This window comes from Coniosporium apollinis, assembly GCF_000281105.1.
Source record: "Coniosporium apollinis CBS 100218 chromosome Unknown supercont1.51, whole genome shotgun sequence".
Taxonomy (NCBI): domain Eukaryota; kingdom Fungi; phylum Ascomycota; class Dothideomycetes; genus Coniosporium; species Coniosporium apollinis.
The window spans coordinates 39752-62362 of record NW_006913313.1 but is presented as its reverse complement, the minus strand read 5'-3'; the positions used below and the strand labels follow the sequence as shown (position 1 = coordinate 62362).

Here is a 22611-nt window from a genome sequence, read left to right as displayed (position 1 = left end):
AGGAGAGGTCGACCTTACAGACGTTTCGGCAAAGTCCACTGGTTTCACAAAGTCACGTGATATATATACGGTCTTCGTCATGAACACCAAGCCATGACCATTTTCGATTAATGAGTCAATGTTCATTCAATACTCTACGTTCTATCCTCTTATCTACACACCTGCTCACATTCCCTCACCCGCATGCCCCGTAGGTCCCTGCACCATATAATCCATAGCCACAAACGCCCTATCCACCTCCTCAAGCCCCTCAGCACAATACTGCAGCGTCTCCGCAACATCATGCGCCCGTCTCAACGGCGTCTTTTCATCCAACATGATGTCCATCTCGACCCACACCCCATCCCCCGCATGGTACGCTGTAACAGCCTTGTAGCCGTCCACAACCGGCGCGAAGCGCCATGCTAAGTACAGCAGCTTCTTGTGTAGACGCGGGGAGGCGGCGGCCCCAGTAAGGCGCGTCACGTTTTGGAGCAAAGTGTCGGCCCAGTCGTAGATTATGAAGAGCGAGAGGAGGAGGGCGCCGAGCGGGTCGAGCCACCAGATGTTGAAGCGGTGGCCAATTAGGGGGAAGGCTAGGGAGAGGGTGTTGAAGACGACGTCGGTTTTACAGTCTGACGCGTTGGGGTCAGCACGTGAAGATCTGGGGGACGATGAGAGAGGTAGAAGGCTTGCCTTGCGCCAACGCCTGGATCTGCGTCGTCTTTATCCGCGCACACCCGATCCAGATGAAGCCTTTGATACCCACGGTCGCCGCCAGGGCGCCAATCGCGACGGCGGGGAGGGGCGCTGCTTCTCCCTCGCCCGGTAGCAATTTCTCGACCGACTCTTTCAGGATCTGGAGGAAGGAGACGATCATGATGATGGAGAAGACGAGGATGCCCAGGGGCTCGAGGCGCTTGCGGCCGACGGGGAACTTGGCTTTCAGGCGCGCCAGACGCCACTGGACGAGCTTGTTCGTGGACCACACAATCAGCGTGCAGAGGAGATCGAGGGCCGAGTCGGCGAGCGAGGCGATGAGGGACAGCGAGGAGGAGTAGCCCGCTGCGGCACACTTCGCGGCCAGGAGGAGGATATTCGCAACGACATTAATGTTGATGGCCCACTTAGCATTCCGCCGCGCTTTCCGCCGTTTCTCGCGCTCGTCGTCGGGGAGGAAGGGCTCGATGTTTCCGCCGGTGCTGCGAAGGGGCCCGCCGCTTTCGGCGACCCCGTCGTTGTCGAGGTCTTGTGGGTTCATGCTTTCGAGCACGTCGTCGGCGATTGCCATCACGACGGTGTCGACCTTGAGCATGTCGTCGAGACGCTCGTTTTGGGACTCGTAAAAGGCGCGGACTTTCTTGTTGCTTATTTCTTTCAGCTGATGGAGGGTTAGGATATACTACTAGAATCTCATACTCAAGGATTGGGCACCTCCTTGTCGCTCTTCCGAAACCTCTCGAGGGCATCTCGATCGATGCCGTCTAAGAGCTTCCGCTTCAGCTCGTTGGATCGGTTCTTGACTATAGTCTGGTTGACCATATCTCTGAATCTCTGCCCAGGCGATCGCGTGCCCGTCTCGATATCATCGCGATACCACCCGTTCTTATGGAGGTTTCTTCCATGATGCCCGCTGTTGTCCTTGTTGCCATTTGTGCTGAGGGAATTGAGTTGTTGTCGACGGCCGCCCACCATGTTGCGCAGCGGCTAACGAGTATTTGATACCGTCCGTAAACGCAACCAGCAGAGACAGAACCTCTCCTCGAACGAGTAAACCATCGGTTGGGCACAGACCAGGCCGTACCAAGGGCCAAGGCCACCTCGTTGCATCATAGAGCACACTTCCTCCGCGGAGGGCCTCCGTTCAGCGCGGTTCCCAGTTTGACAAATGTCGAGACCCTTGGCTTGCGCTTCGGCCCAGTGCAGGGACGAGTTGAGATCTTGCCAAGTCGATCTGCGTGCGGAAAGCGGGACGGGCAAAATGGCCGCGCACGGCATGCGAATGACACAAATCGCCGGACTACAAGTCCACCGTGTTTACAGAAAATCCATTATGACTGTTCCACCTCCGGTTATGGCTGTGGACACATTAATGAGAGTACATGTGCCGCCTTCTTCATAGCCCTCTAACTTAGCTCCACTATTGTGTTCGAGGATAAGGCCTTCAACTGATGGTTGATGCACTGAGTGCCGGTTGTCCTTCTCATACCGCCGATGTTTTGACCTTCTCCGATAGTCGTCCCAATCCAGCATGTCAGCCGTCTGGGTGTTTGTAATTATAGTATATATATTCACTCAAACGCTGTTACTGTAGTCGTGATGGTGTGGCATAGCTTTTCACTTTAACTGAGGGCTACTATTGTTATATAGAAAGAAGGTATAGAATGCTATACCATAGAAAGTGAAGTAGGCTATATCGTGCACGCTTGTTCAATATCTTTTCTATGATTCTATCTTGGTGAAATAGTCGATTCAGAAGAGTTGCAGCCTCAACAAATGACTACAGCTATAAGATCATCATATACTCGACCAACGGACAACAAGTGATCACGCATATCCTCCCACTGCTTCTCCGACGCACAAACAATAACAAATGAATGTTTGGAAGCACTGATGCTGACGATACGATAAAGGCCCTGTTCCACATGGCGAGCGACTTAAAGCAATACCCAGTCAACGTCCTTGAGACACCACTTCCGACAAGTGGTGAAGTCTGATTCGGCGTACATGTCGTGCCAGATAACATCGAGGCCAAAGAACTGGATGCCTGGGTCGCTGATATCGATCTTAATTGGTGCTATCTGATCTCAGCTGGCTTTTCGCAGGAGAGTAGAGTTTGAGTATACCGCTAGTACCCGCACTTGTTTCTCCGCTATTCATCGCAATAAAGGAACGTCCTGATAGACTCGTAGCGGCAGTCGGCGTTTCCTACTAGGAGATGCTTGTCATAATGCGGTACTAAACTTAGAGGGTGGTAACAATCTCCATTGGAGGATATCTAAGAAAAGTAAGTGTAGAATGGGCAGCCAAGCAGGCCAAGGAAAGACTGTCTTATTATGTGTGGATGATGCGGTCGTTGGAGTTGCTGGTGGCTGAGATTCTATGCTAAGATTCGGAATGAGGAAAGAAGTGTAAATGTTGAAGAACTTCAGATAAGATGAGAAGACAAAAGGCGGAATGCGGTACGACGCTGGTTATGTAACTAGTCTATGCAGTTTCTAAAATTCTAATGGGGCAACCCAATATGAATGCTCTGAATATCAAGTTAAGCATCCACAACACGGTCTGGACAGCTACTTCAAACTTAGTGTCCTACCTTAAATACCTCCACTTCAAGTTAGCCGTGAGGTAGTATTGAATATTTTTGACAAGTTGGTGTTGACGAAACGCCAGGTTTTTGCCATGAGGCTTATTATACGCACGTGACTGGATGGGGGGTTAGGATGTCACGTGACATCCAACCTCACACCCACCTCCCGTCCACCCTGCTGAGCGGCTTCGCGTTCACAGCAACATCCAATGGATGCGGAGAAATCTACTCGCACCTGCAGCTTGCTCCAATGGGACGGCCCCTTGTCATTCGTGAAGTCCCTCGGGATTGGATGCGTCCTCCGTCGTGGATCCAGTAACACGTGGCTGATGAGGTGAGTTGAGCCCCCGCTGCTGGGCATGTCATGTAGGTCGGTCCCTCACATCTGATCGTCCTCTGTCCCTGTATCTGTATCTCTTCCGCAAGTTAGTCAAGCTTCGCTGTACACATTTCAACTCCCTCGTCAACTCTTTCGATTGCGTCACGATGTCTTCCACAACGACAACCACAGCATCGAAACCCAACATCGGCGTCTTCACGAACCCTGAGCACGACCTCTGGGTCGCGGATGCCGAGCCCTCTCTCGACTCCGTACAAGATGGCAAAGGTTTAAAGCCGGGCGAAGTTACCATCGCCATTAAAAGCACCGGAATATGCGGGTACGCCATCCTCTCTTCCTCTTCCCCCTACCCTCCCCTCACCACATCCCTAACTCACACCTCCCCCAGCTCCGACGTTCACTTCTGGCATGCCGGCGCAATCGGCCCCATGATCGTCACTGGCTCCCACATCCTCGGTCACGAGTCCTCCGGGCAGATCCTCTCGGTGCACCCGTCCGTCACTTCCCTCCAGCCCGGCGACCGCGTCGCAATCGAGCCCAACATCCCCTGCCTCGCCTGCCAACCCTGCCTCACAGGCCGCTACAACGGCTGCCCATCCGTCGCTTTCCTCTCCACGCCGCCTGTCCCCGGGCTGCTGAGACGCTATGTCAATCATCCGGCTACGTGGTGCCATAAGCTCCCCGAGAATATGAGCTGGGAGGAAGGTGCGTTGTTGGAGCCGCTGAGTGTTGCGCTCGCGGGCGTGAGCCGGGCCGGGGTCGAGCTGGGGGAGCCGGTGCTGGTGTGTGGGGCTGGGCCGATTGGGTTGGTGACGCTGCTGTGTTGTAGGGCTGCGGGGGCGTGTCCGGTTGTGGTTACGGATATTGATGAGGGGAGGCTCAAGTTTGCGCGGGAACTGGTGAAGGGGGTCAAGACGTTTAAGGTGGAGCGTGGGCAGAGTGCGGAAGAGTTTGGGGAGAAGATTACGGAGCTGATGGGAGGTGTTGAGCCGAGTGTCGCGATGGAGTGTACGGGCGTGGAAAGCAGTATTGCGGGCGCGATCCAGGCGGTCAGGTTTGGGGGGAAGGTGTTTGTGATTGGGGTCGGGAGGGACGAGATGAAGATTCCGTTTATGAGGTGTAGTACCCGCGAGGTGGATCTGCAGTTTCAGTACCGGTACGCAAATACGTGGCCGAAGGCGATAAGGTTAGTTAGTGGAGGTGTTATTGATTTGAAGAAGTTGGTTACGCATCGCTTTGGGTTGGAGGAGGCGGTGGAGGCGTTCAAGACGGCAGCGGATCCGAAAACGGGCGCCATTAAGGTGCAAATACAGAGTTTGGACTGAGTAAGCGTGGTTTCTTCCCTTTTTGTTGCCACTTCCCTTCCTCTGTCTTGTCCGCGAAGTTGTGGAGAAAGTCACAAAACCGGCTACAGGAGAGGATGTACTATCAATCGGGGGGGCGCTGCAAATCATCAGGGTCATGAGGACTCATTGAGGCTACAATCCGCAGGTGTTGGGCCAAGGCATAACCTTGATGAAGCCGTCTACCAACCGAAATTCGGTTTGATACTCATACCCTTTACTTACACCTTCTAGACGCGTCCGATAGGTAGTCAAGTCGCTGACATAATAGCGTAGACTCAGAGCCACTTGAGCATCACTTGAATCACCATTTCATCAATCACAACGTACTCTAAAATGTTTGAATATTATCAATAGGTGTGAAAGGACCTCAAGCATAATGTAAGGGAGTTTCAGCTTTAGTTTACTTATGAATAGGGGTGGTATCTAGTGGTTGTTGAGAGCTTCATGTGCTGTTGACTTTCGCTGAGTCCACGCTATTATGTCACCGACTTGGTAGTCTGACGCGATAAACGCGCTCTTGACCATTCAGCTCTTGCTCTAGCGGTTCAACATACCCTACTCTGACGTCGCCTGCAGGCTATCCGACGGATGCTCCTGTATCCTGCTGGAACTCTTCCTCTGAAGACACCAATCAGCTCCTGCCGGCGTTCGTTGACCATTGTCTACCCGGAATTGTCGGCCAGCTGAACTTAAGGGTGTTGCTTGCTCTCAGCTTCTTGAAACCCACCACTCCAACCATCGACGAAGCTCTTTCACACATCTCTCGTTTGCACAACCAGTATTCTCCTTGCGTCGCGGGTTGTTATACCAAGCAGCAAGCATCAGAGTGGACCTTCGCGCTTCAACTATCATAGCAGCAGCAGCAGCAATATGCTTCTTCAATTGCTTCTCATTTACGTTCCTAGGCTCAATGTTTTCTCAAGCATCAAGCATCAAGCATCAAGCATCAAGCATCAGCAGCTCTCACCGCTAGAAACATCATTTCAAGCAGTCTTCACCAATATCAGCAGCAAAATGGCGACCGCAAGCATCTCCACACCACAAGCAATATTGAACACCGGCTTACCATTGAATCTCGATCAGCATCCTCGACTGGTCACGCGGACCAGATCTCCGAGATGACTACTACCTCAACGTAAGGGACTGGTCGCGCGACAATCAAATCGCCATTGGCCTTGGCCGATAAGCTTACATCTAGTCCGCCAAGACGGGCACGGTAGAAAATCTCTTCAAGACCAGCGCGGAGATATACATCTCCTCAGTCCAGTTGAGCAACGACGGCGCCCAGTTTCTCGTCGACAACTTCGATCCCCCTCCCACATCGGATCCGGCGAACGCGGCAGCAGACAACGACTCTGATGCTGCATGCGACGGCTCAATCCGTCGGAAGGCCGGCGCTTCATCTCGCCGTCCTTTTACCCGTTCGATTGTTCAACTACGCCTTCTTTTCCCCAACGAGACTCAGCGTCGCCATCGTGAAACTGTCGGCGCAGAAGATGAAGAAGCCGCTACCGACATCGAGGTTCTCGTCCTTGAACCTACGCTGAGAGAGACGACCCGGTTCCGACTTCACCAGGAATTAGACGGAGAGGTTCTCGCGACACCGCCGGCGATGGGACGCGTCACTCGCTCGAGCGCAAGACCGGAGAAGGCTGAATATAATACGCCTCTCATAGCTGATACTAGCGAGCTGCAGCTGCCAGAGCATACGCCGCTGCTGATGCCCATGCACGCGACGCGCAGCAAGAAGGCTCGTCCCTTTGACAGCTGACGCCGCACGAAGGAGAGTTTGAAGGCGGCACTAGAGGGAGCGAAGAGGCAGGCCGAATCGATGAAGTGGGGTGAGGCGAGTGGAGTTCTGCAACGGTCCTGCCGATGCTGGACGGCGACTACACCTTCAACGTCCTCATCTCACAGATGCAGACTCGGACGTGCCCATTGAGTGGGGCGATAGTGATGCTAAGGAGATCAAGGATGGTGAGAAGGTGCAGTTGAGGAGTTTTAGTACCAGTAATCATGGGGTGAATACGGTGACGCTCGTCAGTTACAGGTATGAGTTCTGGCGGTTCATCCATAGACTATCGCCTACTGATGTCGACATTGGAGACCGTTTCGAACAATCCAACGACTTCACCGAGCTAACAATCAATTTTCCCTGCAGAGAACGCGTGTTCATACACCGTTGCCCGGTCGATCCCGGCCGTGAGTATCCTGAGCGTCTAATCATGCTCACACAGCAACCTGGCTTCGGCTTCATGGTGGCCAAGAGCTTCACGATGATTATGAAGACTGCTCAAGAGATGGTATGCCTCGCGTTTTTACCTACGAGAAGGGAGGAATAGCGTCAAGCAGCAGATACATAGCGAAGGAGAACCTCCTCATGGTTTGCATTGATATTTATTCCTTTCAGAGTGGAAGCTGTCTATTCTATATACAACAACGTCCGCGGTGAAACAGGTCTTCTACTTCTTTCCGGTATACTTCAGAGAATACAGCCCCCGTTCAATGCTGTTAACGATAATGTGCCCAGACTTGAAATATGGGTAATTGCTCCAAGTCCCGACGAATGCGACTGAGCCACCAACAGCATCATCCTCAGGATGAACGTCGAAGAAGCCCACCTGCTTAAAGCTCTTCCCACTCGGGTCAGCCTCCACAGCCCTGACGTCCACGATGCGCAGCCCCGAACCGTAGTTTGACTGGTACGACAGCCCGTCGATAACATACTGGTTGTGGTCGATGGCCTTGACGGGGCTCTGATACAGCCCCGTGTTGATCGGCGCAGCAAGGTTCGTAATGTTAAAGATGTACGTCGTGGTTCTACCATTCGCCGCCGCGCCTGTACCGCGCATCTCATCGAGCTCGTCATCCAGCAGCAGGAATGACATGTCGTTCTCATCCACTAACCAGCCCTGGTGCGTGTACGCGGCGCCGACATACGGCGTGCGCGAGATGACGACAGGAGCCTTCTTGTCGCTCACGTCCATGATGGTCAGCGTGTCCTCGTTGTACGCGAAGCAGATCTCACGTCCGTTGTACTTGCCATCCGGGCCGTTGTAGAATACGCACTGCGCGTCATGGACATATCCGTCCTGGTTCGCGCAGCCCGGAGACGTCGGGTTCGCGGGATCCGAGACATCGACCATGAACAAACCCCCCTGGCACGGCGTGCGGCGCCCGGTCCCAACAGCATAGATCATCTTGGCCTCCTCATGCGCAACGATGTTGTGGCTGGATCCGAAGCCGCGGAACCAGGCCGTCAGGTCCGTCGCGATGTTGAAGGTGACGGGTCCACTCGCGTCGTTTCCGTTTAGCTTGATGGAGAGCAGCTTCCGCATGTCGAAGACTTGGAGGCCGTGGCCGGGGGCTTCGGAGCCGATATAACAATAGCCGTCGATAACTTTCATATCACGCCAGAGGGAAGGGACCGTTTGGGTAGGTAGACGGCCTAGGTAGGTAAGCTCGCCGTTGGGGCGCACTTCGACGAAGGCCGTGCCGTCGGTTTGGCCTACGGCGCCGAATTCGCGGCCGTTGGGGGAGGTCCACCCTATATTATACGAGTCAATTACTACTCCATACAGCTAGAGAGCGAGGAGTGATGAGAAGGGGATTGACTCACCCCATACATCGTTGCCCTCGCGAGTCGTGCTGCCCATCTCCTCGTGGCTGATGAAGTCGAGCATGTCGACGTTATCGCAGGCGTACTCGCCCGCTCTGCCGTCCTTGCACTTCTCTTTCTCCCGTCGGGCGTGTTTGCCTTTGGCGAAGTCGCCGCGTGATCGCATGGCCTCACGCTCTGCGGTCTTCATCTCCATGAGTAGGTCCATCTCGCTGGCGAAGGCTGTGCCGACGAGGCCCAGGAGGGCTAAGGTAGAGAACCTCATAGTGGGCTACTGAAGAGAGAACGGGCTGATGAGGATAGGAGACTGGACTGAACGATGAGAGGCAGCAGTATACTTGTCTACTGTGCGAGCGATTGAAGGACAAGTAGGTAGTTTAGGAAACACACTAAGTAACCTTTGAGCTGCCGTCAGCGCCATTTATACTCTACCTCTCTCTTCAACTCCCGAGGCAACGCGGCCGTCGTCTCGGGGTGGTCACAGCGACGATAGCCGTCGATCCATCCATAGTCCCTGAGCCAAGCCAGGCGGCTTTGTGGGGAAGTCATACACCTTCCTGAAATCGTTTGGGGAGGTACATTGCCCAGCGACACCCGTTCGACAGACGCAGGGCCAAGAGCAAACTTCATTACCAACTTGAAATCCTTGTGATTAAACAGGTTCCACACGCGGAATGATAGCGGTGGCGGCACGCGAGCGGCTCCACACGCCAAGGACCGCGGTGTGGTTAAGGTTGGGTTGCTAAGACGTCCAAGACGGCTGGCGGGCGGCTGAAGAGCTCTACCTTCCGGTTTCGTCTTAGGTAGAGGTTGGTTGTCCGCAATACCGCCGTGGTTGCTGGCTTGATAGTCAAGCTGTATTGCGGTTTTCTTCAAGCGATGCCTAAAGGGCAGCGACAAAGGAGGTATCCTGCCTGCCGGTAATGCTGAGTTCTGAAATCTACTCTTGCCTTCTCGAAGAGAGTTCAGTGTGCCATTTAGATATCAATGGGTTCTTTAAGACATCCACAATTGTCTCCGGAGATGTCAAAACTGTACTTTGGACCTTCCTAATCAAGCATCTCAAGATACCCCCTAAATAGCTGTCGATCTTCTCCACCTCCGTCACTCTGCGTCCGCGCCGCTAACGAGATAAGCTTATTCTGCGTCACCAGATCCTCAATCGACATGACTCGTACCATTCCCAACTAGGAATGTCTTACCGCGTGCGGAGATGGTTACATCGTTATTGTGAACGGTCTATTGTCGGAGAGGCCGTCAAGGGATCTACGAGTGAACAGTGTTATGCTGTATTGTAGCCACGAAGGTTCGAGAATGGAGCCCCTAAAATCGAAGGCTCTCCACAGTTGAAGACTCGTTGCTTCACAGCCTCCTTTGCTGGGTCAATCAACGTATCCTCACACAAAATTTTCTTCAATGAAAATCGGGTTCCCTTCATTAACTACTACATGAACACTGCAGCAACTTCATAACACCTTAACCCTCTTCCCCACAAAACTCAAACCCCCACAAAGCGCACTAATCCCGGTGAAAACAATCAAGGCCCCATAACCCGTCCCATACCCTAAACTTCCCAGAGCAAACCCACCATTCCCATATTTGCTATCCTCATTCAGCGCGAGAAGAGCTTCACTCAACGGCCCACTCGCCACAGCACCGATTCCCCTCCCAACACAGAACAACGCGAATACAGTGCCGCTATCAGCCCCGACGGTATTCGCAATCGTCTCTTTCGTCATGCCGATGAACGTGCTCGTGAACCCGCCCGCGAAAGCGCCGTACATGAGCGCGAAGACGACCAGCATCGGAAGCGAAGTCGCAGTCCCCCAGAACGCAAATGCCGCGGTCGAGGAGCCCAGTGCGGAGATGAGCATTACGGTAGAGACGGGCAGACGGTCGACCATGTAGCCGAGAGCTAGCTGGGAGAAGACGGCGGCAACGTTTACGAGTGCGATGAGGAGGGAGCCTATCAGTCTCGAGAGACCGAGTTGTTGTGCGTAGGTGCTGAGATAGATTGTTGGGATGAAGTAGCCGAGGCCTTCCAGGATGTTGGCGATCTGGTAGAGCCAGAAGGTCGGTGTTAGGGTGAAGCGATAGCTGATTTGGCGCGGTTGAGCGGATTTGGAGAGTGGGATGCGAGGTTTCAGGAAGGGAAGAAGAGGGAGGGTGAGGACTGGGATTAGTATTGCCCAGCTGCGGAGGGTGGTACGATAAGAATAAGTTGTGAGTGACCAGTTTAGTACAAATGGGACGGTAGCGCCAGCAACACCTAGGTCGTAGTGTTAATACATGAATTCAAGGCTCATGTTTGGACAAAGAGGCTTCGTACCATTTCCAGTGCAAAGGACTCCGAATGCCAGGCCCTTTCGTTTAACGAACCATCCGTCAAGGAAATAGACTGTTGTGTAAAGTAGCAGGCACCCCCCAATTGCAAACATCACCCCCTGAGTTAGGATCAACTGCCACACAGTTGTGGCGAACGAAGCTAGGACGAGTGAAAGGCTCATAATAGTAATGCCAAGTAGTGAGGAGTATTTCTGGAACGGAGGAAACAGATGGATGGCAGCATAGACTAATGAACCGCCGAGATAGAGGATTCCGGTGGCACAGGTTCCGACTACAGCTATACCTTCCGCATGCGAGGAGAATGGGGGCGTTTTGCTATAGTAGTCTTGGAAAACACCATATGAGAACGGAAGAGCTAGTACATGTAAGTATTGGTGCTGTGCGGGAGTTTTAATGAGGTGTCATCGGGAAAGGCTCTAGATATTAAAAACGGAGATCGAATGACATCGCTGAGATAGTCTCGACTTGGAAGTATTTCCATAAAACTCAGAATAGTGTTCAATGCCTCAGAGTAAGAGGATAATGCCTCTACTCACCCCAACACATAGCCTCGGCCATGAAACATCCACACAAAAACAGATATGCATCCTTTCCGCCATCGGCCTGAGGTAAACTTGTTTGCTCAATCTCATCAGGTTGAATATGTCTGTCACTGGTCACATTGCGAGAAGTGAGCTCAATTTCATGGTCGGCAGTCGCGTTGCCGGTAGGGGAGCTACGTGTAGCCGTTGGGTCCATTGTTGGCGTAGGCGCGGCTTATTGAGAAGACCTTCTAGTGAGCAACGAGTTGGAAATTTGTACGGAGTAGACCATGCGTTGTTTTGCGTGAGAGGCGGTTGTTCTCCACCCGAGGCTTCGTGCGTCGTTGGTCAAACATCTTGCGGCACACAAGCCCATGTCCGGATACTGTCGGTTGCAAAATGTGCGGCCGCCTTGGCAACGAACTCAACCTCCCTCTAAGGCTCATCATTCCATAGAGCACGCGCAATGCTTTTGCCTTAGTTTGATATAGATAGATATAGCCGTAAGGAAGGTATATAAAGGTATTTGTGTTTATCTAGATGTATTTCGAAGGATATATAGTAGAAAAGCTTTAGATACTACAAAAAACTACGCATGTATACAAGCTTACGAAGAAAATAAAGTGCACTATAAAATCGTTTATTTTAATAAATTATTAGCTACGTAACGCCGCTACTCTTCTTAGACTTTAACTATTGAATAGCTGCAGCTACGTTAAGTGTTCTAGTGCTATTTGTTTATATCCTAAGCATTGGATCGTTGTGCGAAACGTGATATTGGCCTCAATAATCGAGGGGGGGGGGGGGTGTATGAAGTTTGTTTCCAAACGGCCGCACGTTTTGCAATCGACAGTAATACTTGGCCGAAGACGGTCGTTACAGGCCTGGCACGATTCAGCGCCTGCATACCCAATTCACCAGAACGCTCAAGAATGTGTCGAGCACAGGGAAGATGTTAAAGCGTGTGCCAATTCCCACAACAAATCAAAGACACGGAGCAGTTTGCACAGAGAATTGCTATGACATCGCTAATCACACATGTCCAATAACCACACTTGTGCTCGACAAAAACAATAATCCAAACGCCTACACCTCCCCAATATCCCTTAACGGGACATAAGCGCCCCTATCCCGGCTCTTTCTCCTTCCCCCAAACATCCCACCAAAAGCTCCAGTAACGCCCCTTATCCAACTTCTACCACCCATCCCACCGCCAAGTATATCACCCTGAAACCCCTCAGCCATCCACACCGGCCTCCTCCACCACCGCAGCGCCAAACTACTAAGCACAACACTAACACTACTACACGCCATCGCCGCCCCGGCAGCCATAGGATGCAAACTCAATCCCCACGGCAAAAACACCCCCATCGCGAACGGCAGCCCGACGGCATTATAGATCGTCGCCCACAGCAGATTCGCCTTGATGCGGCGAAATATCGTCTGGGAGAGATGTAACGCAGCCGGCACGGCTAATAGGTCCCCGTCCTTGATGAGCACGATGTCCGCCGCTTCCATCGCGACGTCCGTCCCGCTCGCCAGCGCGATGCCGATGGAGGCGGTAGCCAAAGCGGGAGAGTCGTTGATGCCATCTCCAACCATTGCGACCGTCTCGCCCATGCCACCTTCGCTTCTAGGCTTCTGCAACCTCTCGATGATGGCGCGCTTGTCGGCCGGCGTGGCGCCTGCGTGGACGTGCTCAGCGGGGATGCCGACCTGGCGCGCGACGACGAGGGCGGGGGCCAGCTGGTCGCCTGTCACGATCGAGGCGGTGATGCCGAGGCGGGCGAGGGCGAGGATGGTGGAGCGCGCGGTGGGCTTGAGCGTGTCGGAGAGGGCGAGACGGCCGGTATAGACGCCGTCGATGGCGGCGTGGATGGCGGTTGTGCCGGCTGAGATGGCGTCGGAGGGTTTTGGGGCGGCTTGGTGGTCGTTGTCGAGGGAGAAGGATGCAGGGTCTGGGAGGTCTGAGGAGGAGATGGAGGCTGGGTCGGTGGAGGAGGAAGGCACGGCGATGCTTTGCGAGCGGAGATACGCGGCGTTGCCGATGTGGATGCGGTGGCGTTGGCGGGAAGGCGAGATGGCGGCTTCGACGGTCGCGGCGATGCCTTTGCCGACCACGGCCTCGAAGTCTCCGACGCTGCCGTCGAGGGCGCCGTCGGGACCGAGACCGAGGTGGTTCTTGGCGGCGAGCACGATGGCTTTCGCGATCGGGTGCTCGCTGCCCATTTCGGCGAGCCCGATCAGCATCCACCAGAGCTGGGCGCGCTTCTCGTCGGAGGCCCAGTCGCTTGAGAGGTCGGTGTTTGAGACGCTCATTTTGCCGACGGTGAGGGTGCCGGTCTTGTCGAAGACAATGTGCGAGACTTTGGTGGCGGTCTCGAGGACTGCGCCGCCTTTGACAAGAATACCGTGTTCAGCGCCCACGCCTGTGCCGACCATGACAGCAGTCGGCGTGCTTAGGCCTAATGCGCAAGGGCAGGCAAACACTATGACAGAGATGCAGAGCTTGACGCAGACCATGATCTTGCCACCACTGGCTTCGCTTAGGAAGACAGGAGGCGGAGTAGGCAGGACATGGCTCAGCACCATCCACGCCACGAATGTCGCGAAGCCTAGCGTGATGATGATCGGAACGAAATATCCAGCAACAACATCAGCCGTACGCTGTATCGGCGCCCGGCTCGTCTGCGCTTCCTGCACCAGCCGGACGATCTGGCTGAGCTGCGTGTCGCGGCCGGCGCGAGTGACAAAAAAGTCAACGCGTCCGGCGCCATTGACCGTTCCAGCCATGAGCAGTTGGCCCTTCTTCTTCAGAATTGGCATCGCTTCGCCGGTCACCATGCTCTCATCCACGTAGCTCTCGCCACGGAGGACGGTGCCGTCTGCAGGGATCTTATCACCCGGTTTGAGGATCACGATGTCGCCGACTTCGATCAATTCAGTCGGAATTACCTTTTCCTCGGACGCGACGCCTGTTTGTTCGCTGTTGGCGCTGACCTTCTCGGTAAGATCGGCGGAACCGTCCCAGTTCTCTGCGGCCTTGGCTGCGGCGATAGGATCTGCGTAGATGGTTGCCATCGATGGCGCGAGAGACATGAGATGCGACAGTGCCTTAGAGGTCTGGCCTTTGGCTCTGTTCTCGAGGTACCGGCCGAGGGTGATGAAGGTGATGAGCATGGTGCTTGTTTCGAACACCACGCTTGGTCGAGTATGTGGCGGGGTTAGGAGTGAAACGATCATGGCTGCTACGCTGAAGAAGAAGGCCGCCGATGTGCCAAGCACGACGAGGACGTCCATGGTGGGTGCCCCGTGTCGCAACGATCGAAATGCGGATTTGTAGAATCGCTTGCCGATGCCGAACTGGACAGGTATGGTAAGAAATAGACAGACAACGTCGCCCAACCAGAGGCCACGAAACACCTTGATGCTGCCGTAATCGAGGAACGGTAGGAACATAGGGAAGATCATGCTCGTCAGAAACACTGGCAATGCGAATGAAGCTGAAGTAATAAAAGCTCTCCGCCACTCTTGGATCTCTTTCGTTTTCGCAAGGGATTCGAGCTGTGCATTGTTGTCGTCTGCATCGGCGACAAGTGCATTGTAGCCTGCGGCTTCTGTGGCTTCCACTAATGCTCGGAGGCCGATTATCGAAGGGGTGTGCGTGATTGCAGCGCGTGAAGTAGAGAAGTTTACTGCAGCGGAGATGATGCCGGACATCGATTTCAGGGAGGATTCCAAGTCGAGCGCCGATTTGGTATCTGGCATGCCATATATCTTGAGGTGGACGGTGGCGTTCGTAGAGGAAACTTGGGATGCGCCATCGGCTGATGACAAGATCTTCGCATCAAAGCCACGGTCCTCGATGATCTCTGCAATCTGAGCGGCTGAGAGTTTTGAGGGATCGTGGACAATGACTGCACGCTCCGCCAGCAGGCTGATATTGAATTGTAGGACCCCATCCACATCTTTGAAGCCGCCTTCTACTGCAGACGTACAGGCGCCGCATGTCATGCCTTCAATTGCAACCGTGGTCGTGAGGACTTGCCGCCGCTTTGCAGTTGTAGACGTGCGCGTCTTGGACGCGGCAGGTGAAGAGGCATCCTTCGTCTCCAGGACTGTTGCATCGAAACCGGTATCCTCAATAATATCCGCAATCTGCTCCGCGCTGAGTATTGCCTGGTCGTGCTCGATTACCGCTCGTTCCGATAGCAGGGATATACTAAATGATATAACGCCTGGTACATTCTTGAAAGCGCCCTGGACTGCCGAAGTGCATGCGCCGCAGGTCATTCCCCCAACCGACAGGGTAGTCGTGGAATGCCGTGGCCCTTGGGTGTCCTGCTCCTCTTCGCTCACGCAGTCGCCCTCATTGTCTGTCGATACCTGTGGGATATCCGAGGACAGCACTTCTGCATCGAATCCTCGATCCTCTATCAACTCCTTTACATATTCGGCGGACACTTTGGTGGGGTCGTGGTGGACCACTGCGCGCTCCATGACTAGACTGACAGATACACTGCCAACGCCGTCGACTTCTTTAAACGCGCCCTCCACAGCTGATGTACACGCACCGCAGGTCATGCCTTCGACTTTCAGAGTTGTGGTCGCCATGTGGGCCGCCGGCGCATTCGATCGCGGCGCTTGCGGCGAAGGGGCCGGATGCGGTAACGAGGCATCGAGGTCTTTTGTCGACACCGGTAGGTAGGAGGAGGAGGCCATCTAAGAAATATGCACAGGTAGACGGCGCCCCAGGTGCGAATGTTACCCTATCGCAGGGTTTGTGGTGCTGCCGGCTTACTTGCCAGCGCGAGTCGGAGGTGGCGCTCGGGGTAGTTTCAGCGAGTAAACGACGGAGACAAAGGGCTAAACAGGATGACGCAAGAGCACGAGGGTCTCACAAGACTGCACAGAGCGAAGATAGAGGATTAATGTTGAAGGCCAGCTTCACGGAGGCGACACAGACACAGTGATGGTGGGTGAGATAGACTAAGTTAGTGCTCGTGTGGTATGTAATGGGGATCCGTCAGCCACAGTTGAGGCCGATCTGGGGCCTGTCGATCATGTCAGAATTGTCAGCTCCTGGCAGGAAAGACCAAGCATTCAAGCGGCCATTAGAAACACAGCGAAAGCAGTGACTGAGTGTGTCTTGATTGATTGCTAGAACCGCCGCAGCTTGTCGGAGACGCTGATATCGAGACTTGTTCCGTGCTGGACTGGTGAGACACACCTGCAGCCGTCAACCAACGTGCCAAGCTGCCAAGCTGCCAAGCGGTGTCTTGCAGATAATCCATGCAGCTTAGTCCATGCAGCTTAGTGAGCCGTCGGCGACAGATCCTGGCTCCTTCCATTTTTAAAGAGGGCTGAAGCAGGCTCTTTCATGCCCTCACCTACACTTGCCGGAGCCTGGCTCAGGCTCCAGACGTCATCCGAGAAAGACAAGTTCAACATTCACCTGCCGATGGCTTCACGGCTGTTAAGAAATATGGTTTGACCTTGATGGTGTCTGCGGATGACCAGGTCGAAGACTCAAAGCCTATATCAAGAAGATCATGTCTCAGCTAAGCAAGTGGAGGCAAAGCAAGTGTGAACACCGGGAGTCAGGTTACCAGCTCGAATCAGAGCCGCCAACACAAGGAGATTGTCAGCACGAGGACCACAGGCTTACGAACGAACAGTATCTATACTGAGAGTCAAGTGACATGCCTTAACTGGAGCCGCTTCAATACAAAGATCACCAGTACTAACAGCTTTTCTGAAACCCTTCAGCAAGTTGATCTGGAGTTACTCAGACCTCGCGAAAGTGGTCGGAATATCTGCCCACGAGAGCAGGATCCTGCTAAGTCCAGATGGCGAGATGCTGAGACGAGCACTAAGACGAAGCGGTTACAAGGCTGCCGACTATTTCATTCCTAGTCTCGCCGGCCCCAAACTCATAAAAACCATCCATCACGCCGCCGTCAGGGGACTGGCATGGTGCTCGTAGCAAAATCACATGCTGGCAACGGTGCCTGGCAACAAGGCCTAGCAGCTACGACAGCACATCCGTTGCTGGAACACGATAATGGGTGCTAGATCCAACAGCATCAGCACAAGCAGTCAGGTTATGCTACCCCAGCCTCCCAAGGGCGTTGAAATTCCTGTGCACGAGAGCAGGATTATATCTAGCTCGCTGAATCTCGATTGGCAGATGCTATCGGCGGCGGAACTGTAGCTGATGGACTGCTTCAACTGACTTTCGGTTCTCCATTAAGTTCTGGTGGCGGCGGCGGGGATGACTCAACATTGTCCTGCGTGGGCGTGCGGTTGGACTACTAGGGAAAGTAATTCTTACGGAGAGCATCGGTAGGGTAGTCGATGGAGGGGGTTGTTGTGAGGGTTGTTGTGAGGGTGAGGACGTAGACCACTCTCTCGGGAGCAATATGCAAAGGCAACATGCCACACTGCCAAACATCTCAATGCAAATACGTCCGATGATTGCGAAGGAGCTCCACGCTGGAGCGGACACCATCTGAAATCTTAATCTTCGTGGCCTAGCACGTGATAGATGTAGGTGGACGTATGGCTTGGCCGCTCGGCTGAACTTGCACCCTTCCTCCGACACCTTCAACGTTACTCGCCGAGTGTCACTCTCGTCCGGAGCACCATCTCTCAACGATGCGTTACAGCAACCTTCGAAAGAGCAAAACCATAGCCTTGTTCGCAGTTCACAACCTAACACACCCACCCTGAAGCTACCACCTCATTTGTCTCTCAACTGAACGAAAGGATAAGACATCAGACCCGCAGTCCCTCTACCAGTCCACCCTCATTCCAGGCCTAGCCACCATGTCGTCTCCAGCGCCAGGCGGTTTCCTGCAGCACCAAGCTTTCTCTCCGACACCATCAGCGACCGCATCATCGAGCTCCGCATATGCTCTGCCTCACCCACGTGCACGACCGCTAAAGGCGGGGGGCCCGAAAGAATCAGCTTTCATCCGATATGTGGACGACAGCATCCTTCACATACAACGCCAATTCGCGAAGAGGGATAACGAAGCTGCACTCGGGCCTGAAGACAGAGGTTACGCGAGCTTTGGAGAAGCCGCGAAGGACATTGAGCGGTTGCTGGATATCATTTGGGTATCTGGAACGCGTAGGTCTTACATTTGCCGCAGTTCTAATGGGCGAGGTATGCTTGATGCTGACCGAATGCACCAGCGGGTTTGCAAGTACCTTACCTACTGTCGCTTGCGCTTCTCACCACGACCTTCGTTTCTGGCTTTCCTCCTTCGCCAAAGGCCATGTTCCGTCTACTGGGCAAGCTGGATCGTGCATTCGCATCACTCCTACAAGGCAGGGACGTAGAAACAGGAGAGCCTTTACCAGGCTCAGAGCGTGGAGCGGTCGTCAGTTCTACGCAAAAAGTCAGGATAAAGAGCATTGTTGAGCGAACTAGATTGTGTGTCATTGAAGTGATGAACAACAAAGATTTCGACTATACTACGGAAGACGAGCCAGAGACAGGAGATGAAGATGGGATCGATGATCTCGACGACGATGTTGTAGACGGAGGAGCAGGCTGGGAGATGGAGATTGCTAAGGTCTATGATAGGACTATCGTGGAGCTTGGGGATGCTATTGGTGGTCCACCAATTGGTATTTTCGGCGATGAATGAAGACGTCTTTATGGCACGTCTGGTGAGTTCGACCAAAGGTGACCTTTTCCAGGCGTGGCTAGTAGCTCCTGTGCTTCAAGGTCGGTGGTGTTCTGGCAGCGTGTGCCTCACTTCGCGGTAGGGTGGAATGCATGGGGTTGTTGAGGTCGAATTGACCAGAGCCTTGCGGAATGACTCCAGGAGGTCGTGCGAGACTTCCACTGCGGCATTTGAAGATCTATGTCCAGAGTCCTCATGAGATTGAGCAGCCATATGTGTGCCAGTCACTGAGCGAGACGGCGCATAACTTTCTGCCTCCCTAGTCTTAGTACTCTACAGGCTTGCCAACACTGTCGTTAGAGTTGGACCAGCCCCTCCGCTGCCAGCAGAAGGATAAGAAGAACGGCGTATTTCGAACCGGTACTGGACACTTCTGTGCTGCTTAGCAGCTGTCGTGGACGTGATGTCATCTGGATGAACCTCATCAAATCTCGCATCTTCTTCCCTTTGCTTTCGACCTTTTCACCAGCCACGCTGGGACTTTAACATTCCCTAACATGCCACGACACGTTCTTTCAACACACTCATTACCCCTCCATCTCTGCAAAAGCATCCATCACACTCAATCACCATGCCAAAGTATTTTGCGGCCAACACCGAAGTGCGGCTTTCAGTTGCGAGTCTTGCAGACACAACGACAGTCGACCCCGAGCTGCGCAAGTCCAGTGCCGCTACGGGCAATGCAGAAACCGCTGACCGCCTACTGAAAGCTGGAAAGAGACTTTATGAGCAGCCAGTCGTCCCCAGTGAGGATGATGGGCTCCTTGGATTCCTGGGCGAGCACCAGGACATACCCTTTTTTATGGTTCACGCCAGTGTCGATATCTTGGAGCCAGCTCCCACGCGCAGCTTCTACCGCGGAGACAACAGCGGACGACTTCAGCTGCGGCCGCTGGAAGAGCCGTCTGGGCCGCAGTTGAGGTCTCCGTTATCTGCCAGCTCCCTTACCGATCTTCCATCCACACCATGTCTCCCCGATGAGGAGGATTGGCTGGAAACGCAACTCAATGCAAGTCAGGGTACGAGAGGAAAGCAGCGACGCATGGAAAGCTCACCAACCCGAGCTGCCACGACGCGCTCCGCCGCCTCTCACAGAAATTTTGCCCCGAAAACGACAAATGCCGAACTCGGTCTCCAAGCACTCAGCGTCCAAGTCAAGCTCTCCTCCAAGTCCTTCCTGAGAAGCTTCGACGAGCGCAACGTAGCTCAAGACGTAAAGATGGATGTCTTCTTCAACGGCGACCTGATCGCTTCGACCTTCGTACCGGCCCGCTACAAATCCGAAATCAAGCATTTCACAGAGCTCCACCAGCAGTTCTCCGGCAAGAAGATCCACAACCTGCTGGAGCGCGTACTAGTCCTGGTTCCTCTTGGTCAAAACGCAGATGGATCGCTCAGAAGCCTCAAGCGGGGGAAAGCGGCAAGTGCGGGTGCAGCGGAGAGGTGGCACCAGATCAGCACCATATTGGAGGAGGAGGCGGAAAAGCAAGGGTTTAATCAGTATGGTGATCGGTCACCCGTCGGGGAGTACCTTGCAAGCCTGGCAGCGCTGCCAATGCCTGAAGCCGTGCAGGGCTTGCAGAAGCCTGGAGGGCTGAAGTTCGGCGTCATCGACGTGATTCTTACAGCAGGGAAAGGAAAGAAGTACGGCCCCAGTACAAGATACTTGAGCGGACCGGAGAGGTTGGTCGATGACCGATACCTGATCAAGACTAGGGAGACGTTCAAGAAGGAGGTAGTCGAGACGAGGAAGGACGCTAGCGTTATTGATCTTGCATCGCAACAACCAGAAGCTTCAGCACAACTCCAGCAGAGTGTTGTGTTCAGCAGTCCGGTAGATACTCGTCTGCAAAGAGAGCGGAATTGGGCCTCCTCCAACAGCACCAGAGGCGGTTTGAAGTCGCCAATGCAGGTCGTGGCGGCCAGTCCTCGAAGCGTGGCTGCACTTGTGGAAGCTTCACCTAGAGGCACGTCATCATTTCCTGCAAGCCAGAAAACCTTTTCTACGCCAATGCTCCACAGAGCAACCGCCAGCCCGGTAATTGATACTGCTATTCCGGTGTCTTCGTTTCAAAACACATCGATTAACTCCCAAAGCCAAAGAGCACTTCCTCGGCTATTTTCACAGGGCACACCGACCCCTCTCCCTGTCGCGAGCACCAAACCAAGCATCGCAGGACACTATTCATTGAAGAATCTCAATTCGCTGATGACCAGCTCACAGCCATCAATGTCCAACACATTCTTTGACCCAGTCCAGCCATTCATGCCACCACCGCGAACCCCTGACAAGTCGGACTCTATCAACGGTACGAAGCGTCGCCGCAGAAGCTCGTGGCTCGCTCCCGAAAATCTATCTCCCTTGGCGAAGAAGCAACGCGTACTGAGCGACAGCATGGTAGAAGGCGCAGACTCAGGCTACAAGACCGTGCCAAAGTTCTTCGCCTCGATTGGTAGGTCCCAACGCCCCCAAATCCCGGTCCTGAGACGACCTTTTCTCTATCCACGCAGAGGCAGTGTCGGAGATATTCCATTCCGGCTCACAACAAGCTCACCGTCTCCTTTTCATCAAATCCCAGACGTCCCACCGAAATCACTTGATGTATTTGGCGGACCGATATTGAAGCGCGTGGTAGTGAAGCTGAAGGACACCACCGTGCTTGATCATACTTTTAGCGAGCTTAAGCAGCTGAAGAAGCCCCCTTTCAAAGGAGTGGAAATGGGCACCAGAAGGCACTCGATCGCGGCCCCTATCTTCACTCAACAACAGTCAAAAAGAACGCCTGTCAGGCCGCTTCGTTTCGAAGATTCTCCAACGGGTTCGACAAAGTCGACAGTGACCGTAACGCCGCAGCAGCTCAAATTCGATGCCATCAAAGCCCCAGCAGCCTCTACGCCGCTCCTCCCAGCCAGCTCCGCAGAATCGACCAACATCCAAGACACGAAACCGGCCAGTCGGAGACGACGCTCCGCCATCCAGAAAGCAAACCCAGGTACAGCACCACCACAGCCCCTCGCAACACCCATCACGCCAGCCCTAGCGCCCACCCCGGCGCCTACCACCAAGCCTCGAACGCGGCGCCAACCAAAGACCCACAACCAGCCCAAGCCCAGGCCAGCAAGTCAACAGAAAGCAGGGAGCCAGCCAAGACGCCGTGCCTCTGCGATCCGCACGCCAGCTAGAGCTAGAACTGAAGCCGAAGCGGAGTTCGTCGTACCGCCGCTGAGTCAAGATTGTGTGGTCACGTATGCTCAGCCTGGTGCCTGGAGCGGAAGCTGTGTGAGGCAGGTGAGGTCGGAGCGGGGAGGGGATTTTCGGGAGGAGAGCGTCATTATGGGAGTTAGGTTTTTGCTGGGATAGGTGGTGGGATGGGGAGAGGGCGAAGAGTGAGTTTTACACGGGTGGGGATTTGTAGGATAGAAAGATGGTGTGGGGTGCTGTTGCCTTATGGT

The 22611-nt window shown here is 54.0% G+C and overlaps 7 protein-coding genes across 7 annotated transcripts; 3 read left to right on the top strand and 4 right to left on the bottom strand.

Moving 5' to 3' along the window:
• Nucleotides 1-165: 165 nt before the first annotated feature.
• On the bottom strand, nucleotides 166-1674 carry W97_08250 (uncharacterized protein; the record flags this gene model as incomplete). The annotated part of the gene is made up of 3 exons (XM_007786119.1): nucleotides 166-643; nucleotides 687-1360; nucleotides 1414-1674. The coding sequence occupies 3 exons, from the start codon at nucleotides 1672-1674 to the stop codon at nucleotides 166-168; spliced, it is 1413 nt and encodes a 470-aa protein (XP_007784309.1).
• Nucleotides 1675-3775: 2101 nt separating this feature from the next.
• On the top strand, nucleotides 3776-4954 carry W97_08249 (L-iditol 2-dehydrogenase; the record flags this gene model as incomplete). The annotated part of the gene is made up of 2 exons (XM_007786118.1): nucleotides 3776-3948; nucleotides 4018-4954. 2 exons carry the CDS (start codon nucleotides 3776-3778, stop codon nucleotides 4952-4954), a joined length of 1110 nt encoding a protein of 369 aa, XP_007784308.1.
• A 2483-nt stretch (nucleotides 4955-7437) lies between these two features.
• W97_08248 (uncharacterized protein) lies at nucleotides 7438-8859 on the bottom strand (the record flags this gene model as incomplete). Its single annotated transcript, XM_007786117.1, has 2 exons — nucleotides 7438-8522; nucleotides 8595-8859. 2 exons carry the CDS (start codon nucleotides 8857-8859, stop codon nucleotides 7438-7440), a joined length of 1350 nt encoding a protein of 449 aa, XP_007784307.1.
• A 1201-nt stretch (nucleotides 8860-10060) lies between these two features.
• On the bottom strand, nucleotides 10061-11678 carry W97_08247 (uncharacterized protein; the record flags this gene model as incomplete). Its single annotated transcript, XM_007786116.1, has 2 exons — nucleotides 10061-10767; nucleotides 11477-11678. The coding sequence occupies 2 exons, from the start codon at nucleotides 11676-11678 to the stop codon at nucleotides 10061-10063; spliced, it is 909 nt and encodes a 302-aa protein (XP_007784306.1).
• An 869-nt stretch (nucleotides 11679-12547) lies between these two features.
• On the bottom strand, nucleotides 12548-16183 carry W97_08246 (uncharacterized protein; the record flags this gene model as incomplete). The annotated part of the gene is made up of 1 exon (XM_007786115.1): nucleotides 12548-16183. The coding sequence occupies one exon, from the start codon at nucleotides 16181-16183 to the stop codon at nucleotides 12548-12550; it is 3636 nt and encodes a 1211-aa protein (XP_007784305.1).
• Nucleotides 16184-18289: 2106 nt separating this feature from the next.
• W97_08245 (uncharacterized protein) lies at nucleotides 18290-19119 on the top strand (the record flags this gene model as incomplete). The annotated part of the gene is made up of 2 exons (XM_007786114.1): nucleotides 18290-18596; nucleotides 18662-19119. 2 exons carry the CDS (start codon nucleotides 18290-18292, stop codon nucleotides 19117-19119), a joined length of 765 nt encoding a protein of 254 aa, XP_007784304.1.
• Nucleotides 19120-19729: 610 nt separating this feature from the next.
• W97_08244 (uncharacterized protein) lies at nucleotides 19730-22519 on the top strand (the record flags this gene model as incomplete). Its single annotated transcript, XM_007786113.1, has 2 exons — nucleotides 19730-21196; nucleotides 21287-22519. The coding sequence occupies 2 exons, from the start codon at nucleotides 19730-19732 to the stop codon at nucleotides 22517-22519; spliced, it is 2700 nt and encodes an 899-aa protein (XP_007784303.1).
• Nucleotides 22520-22611: the final 92 nt, after the last annotated feature.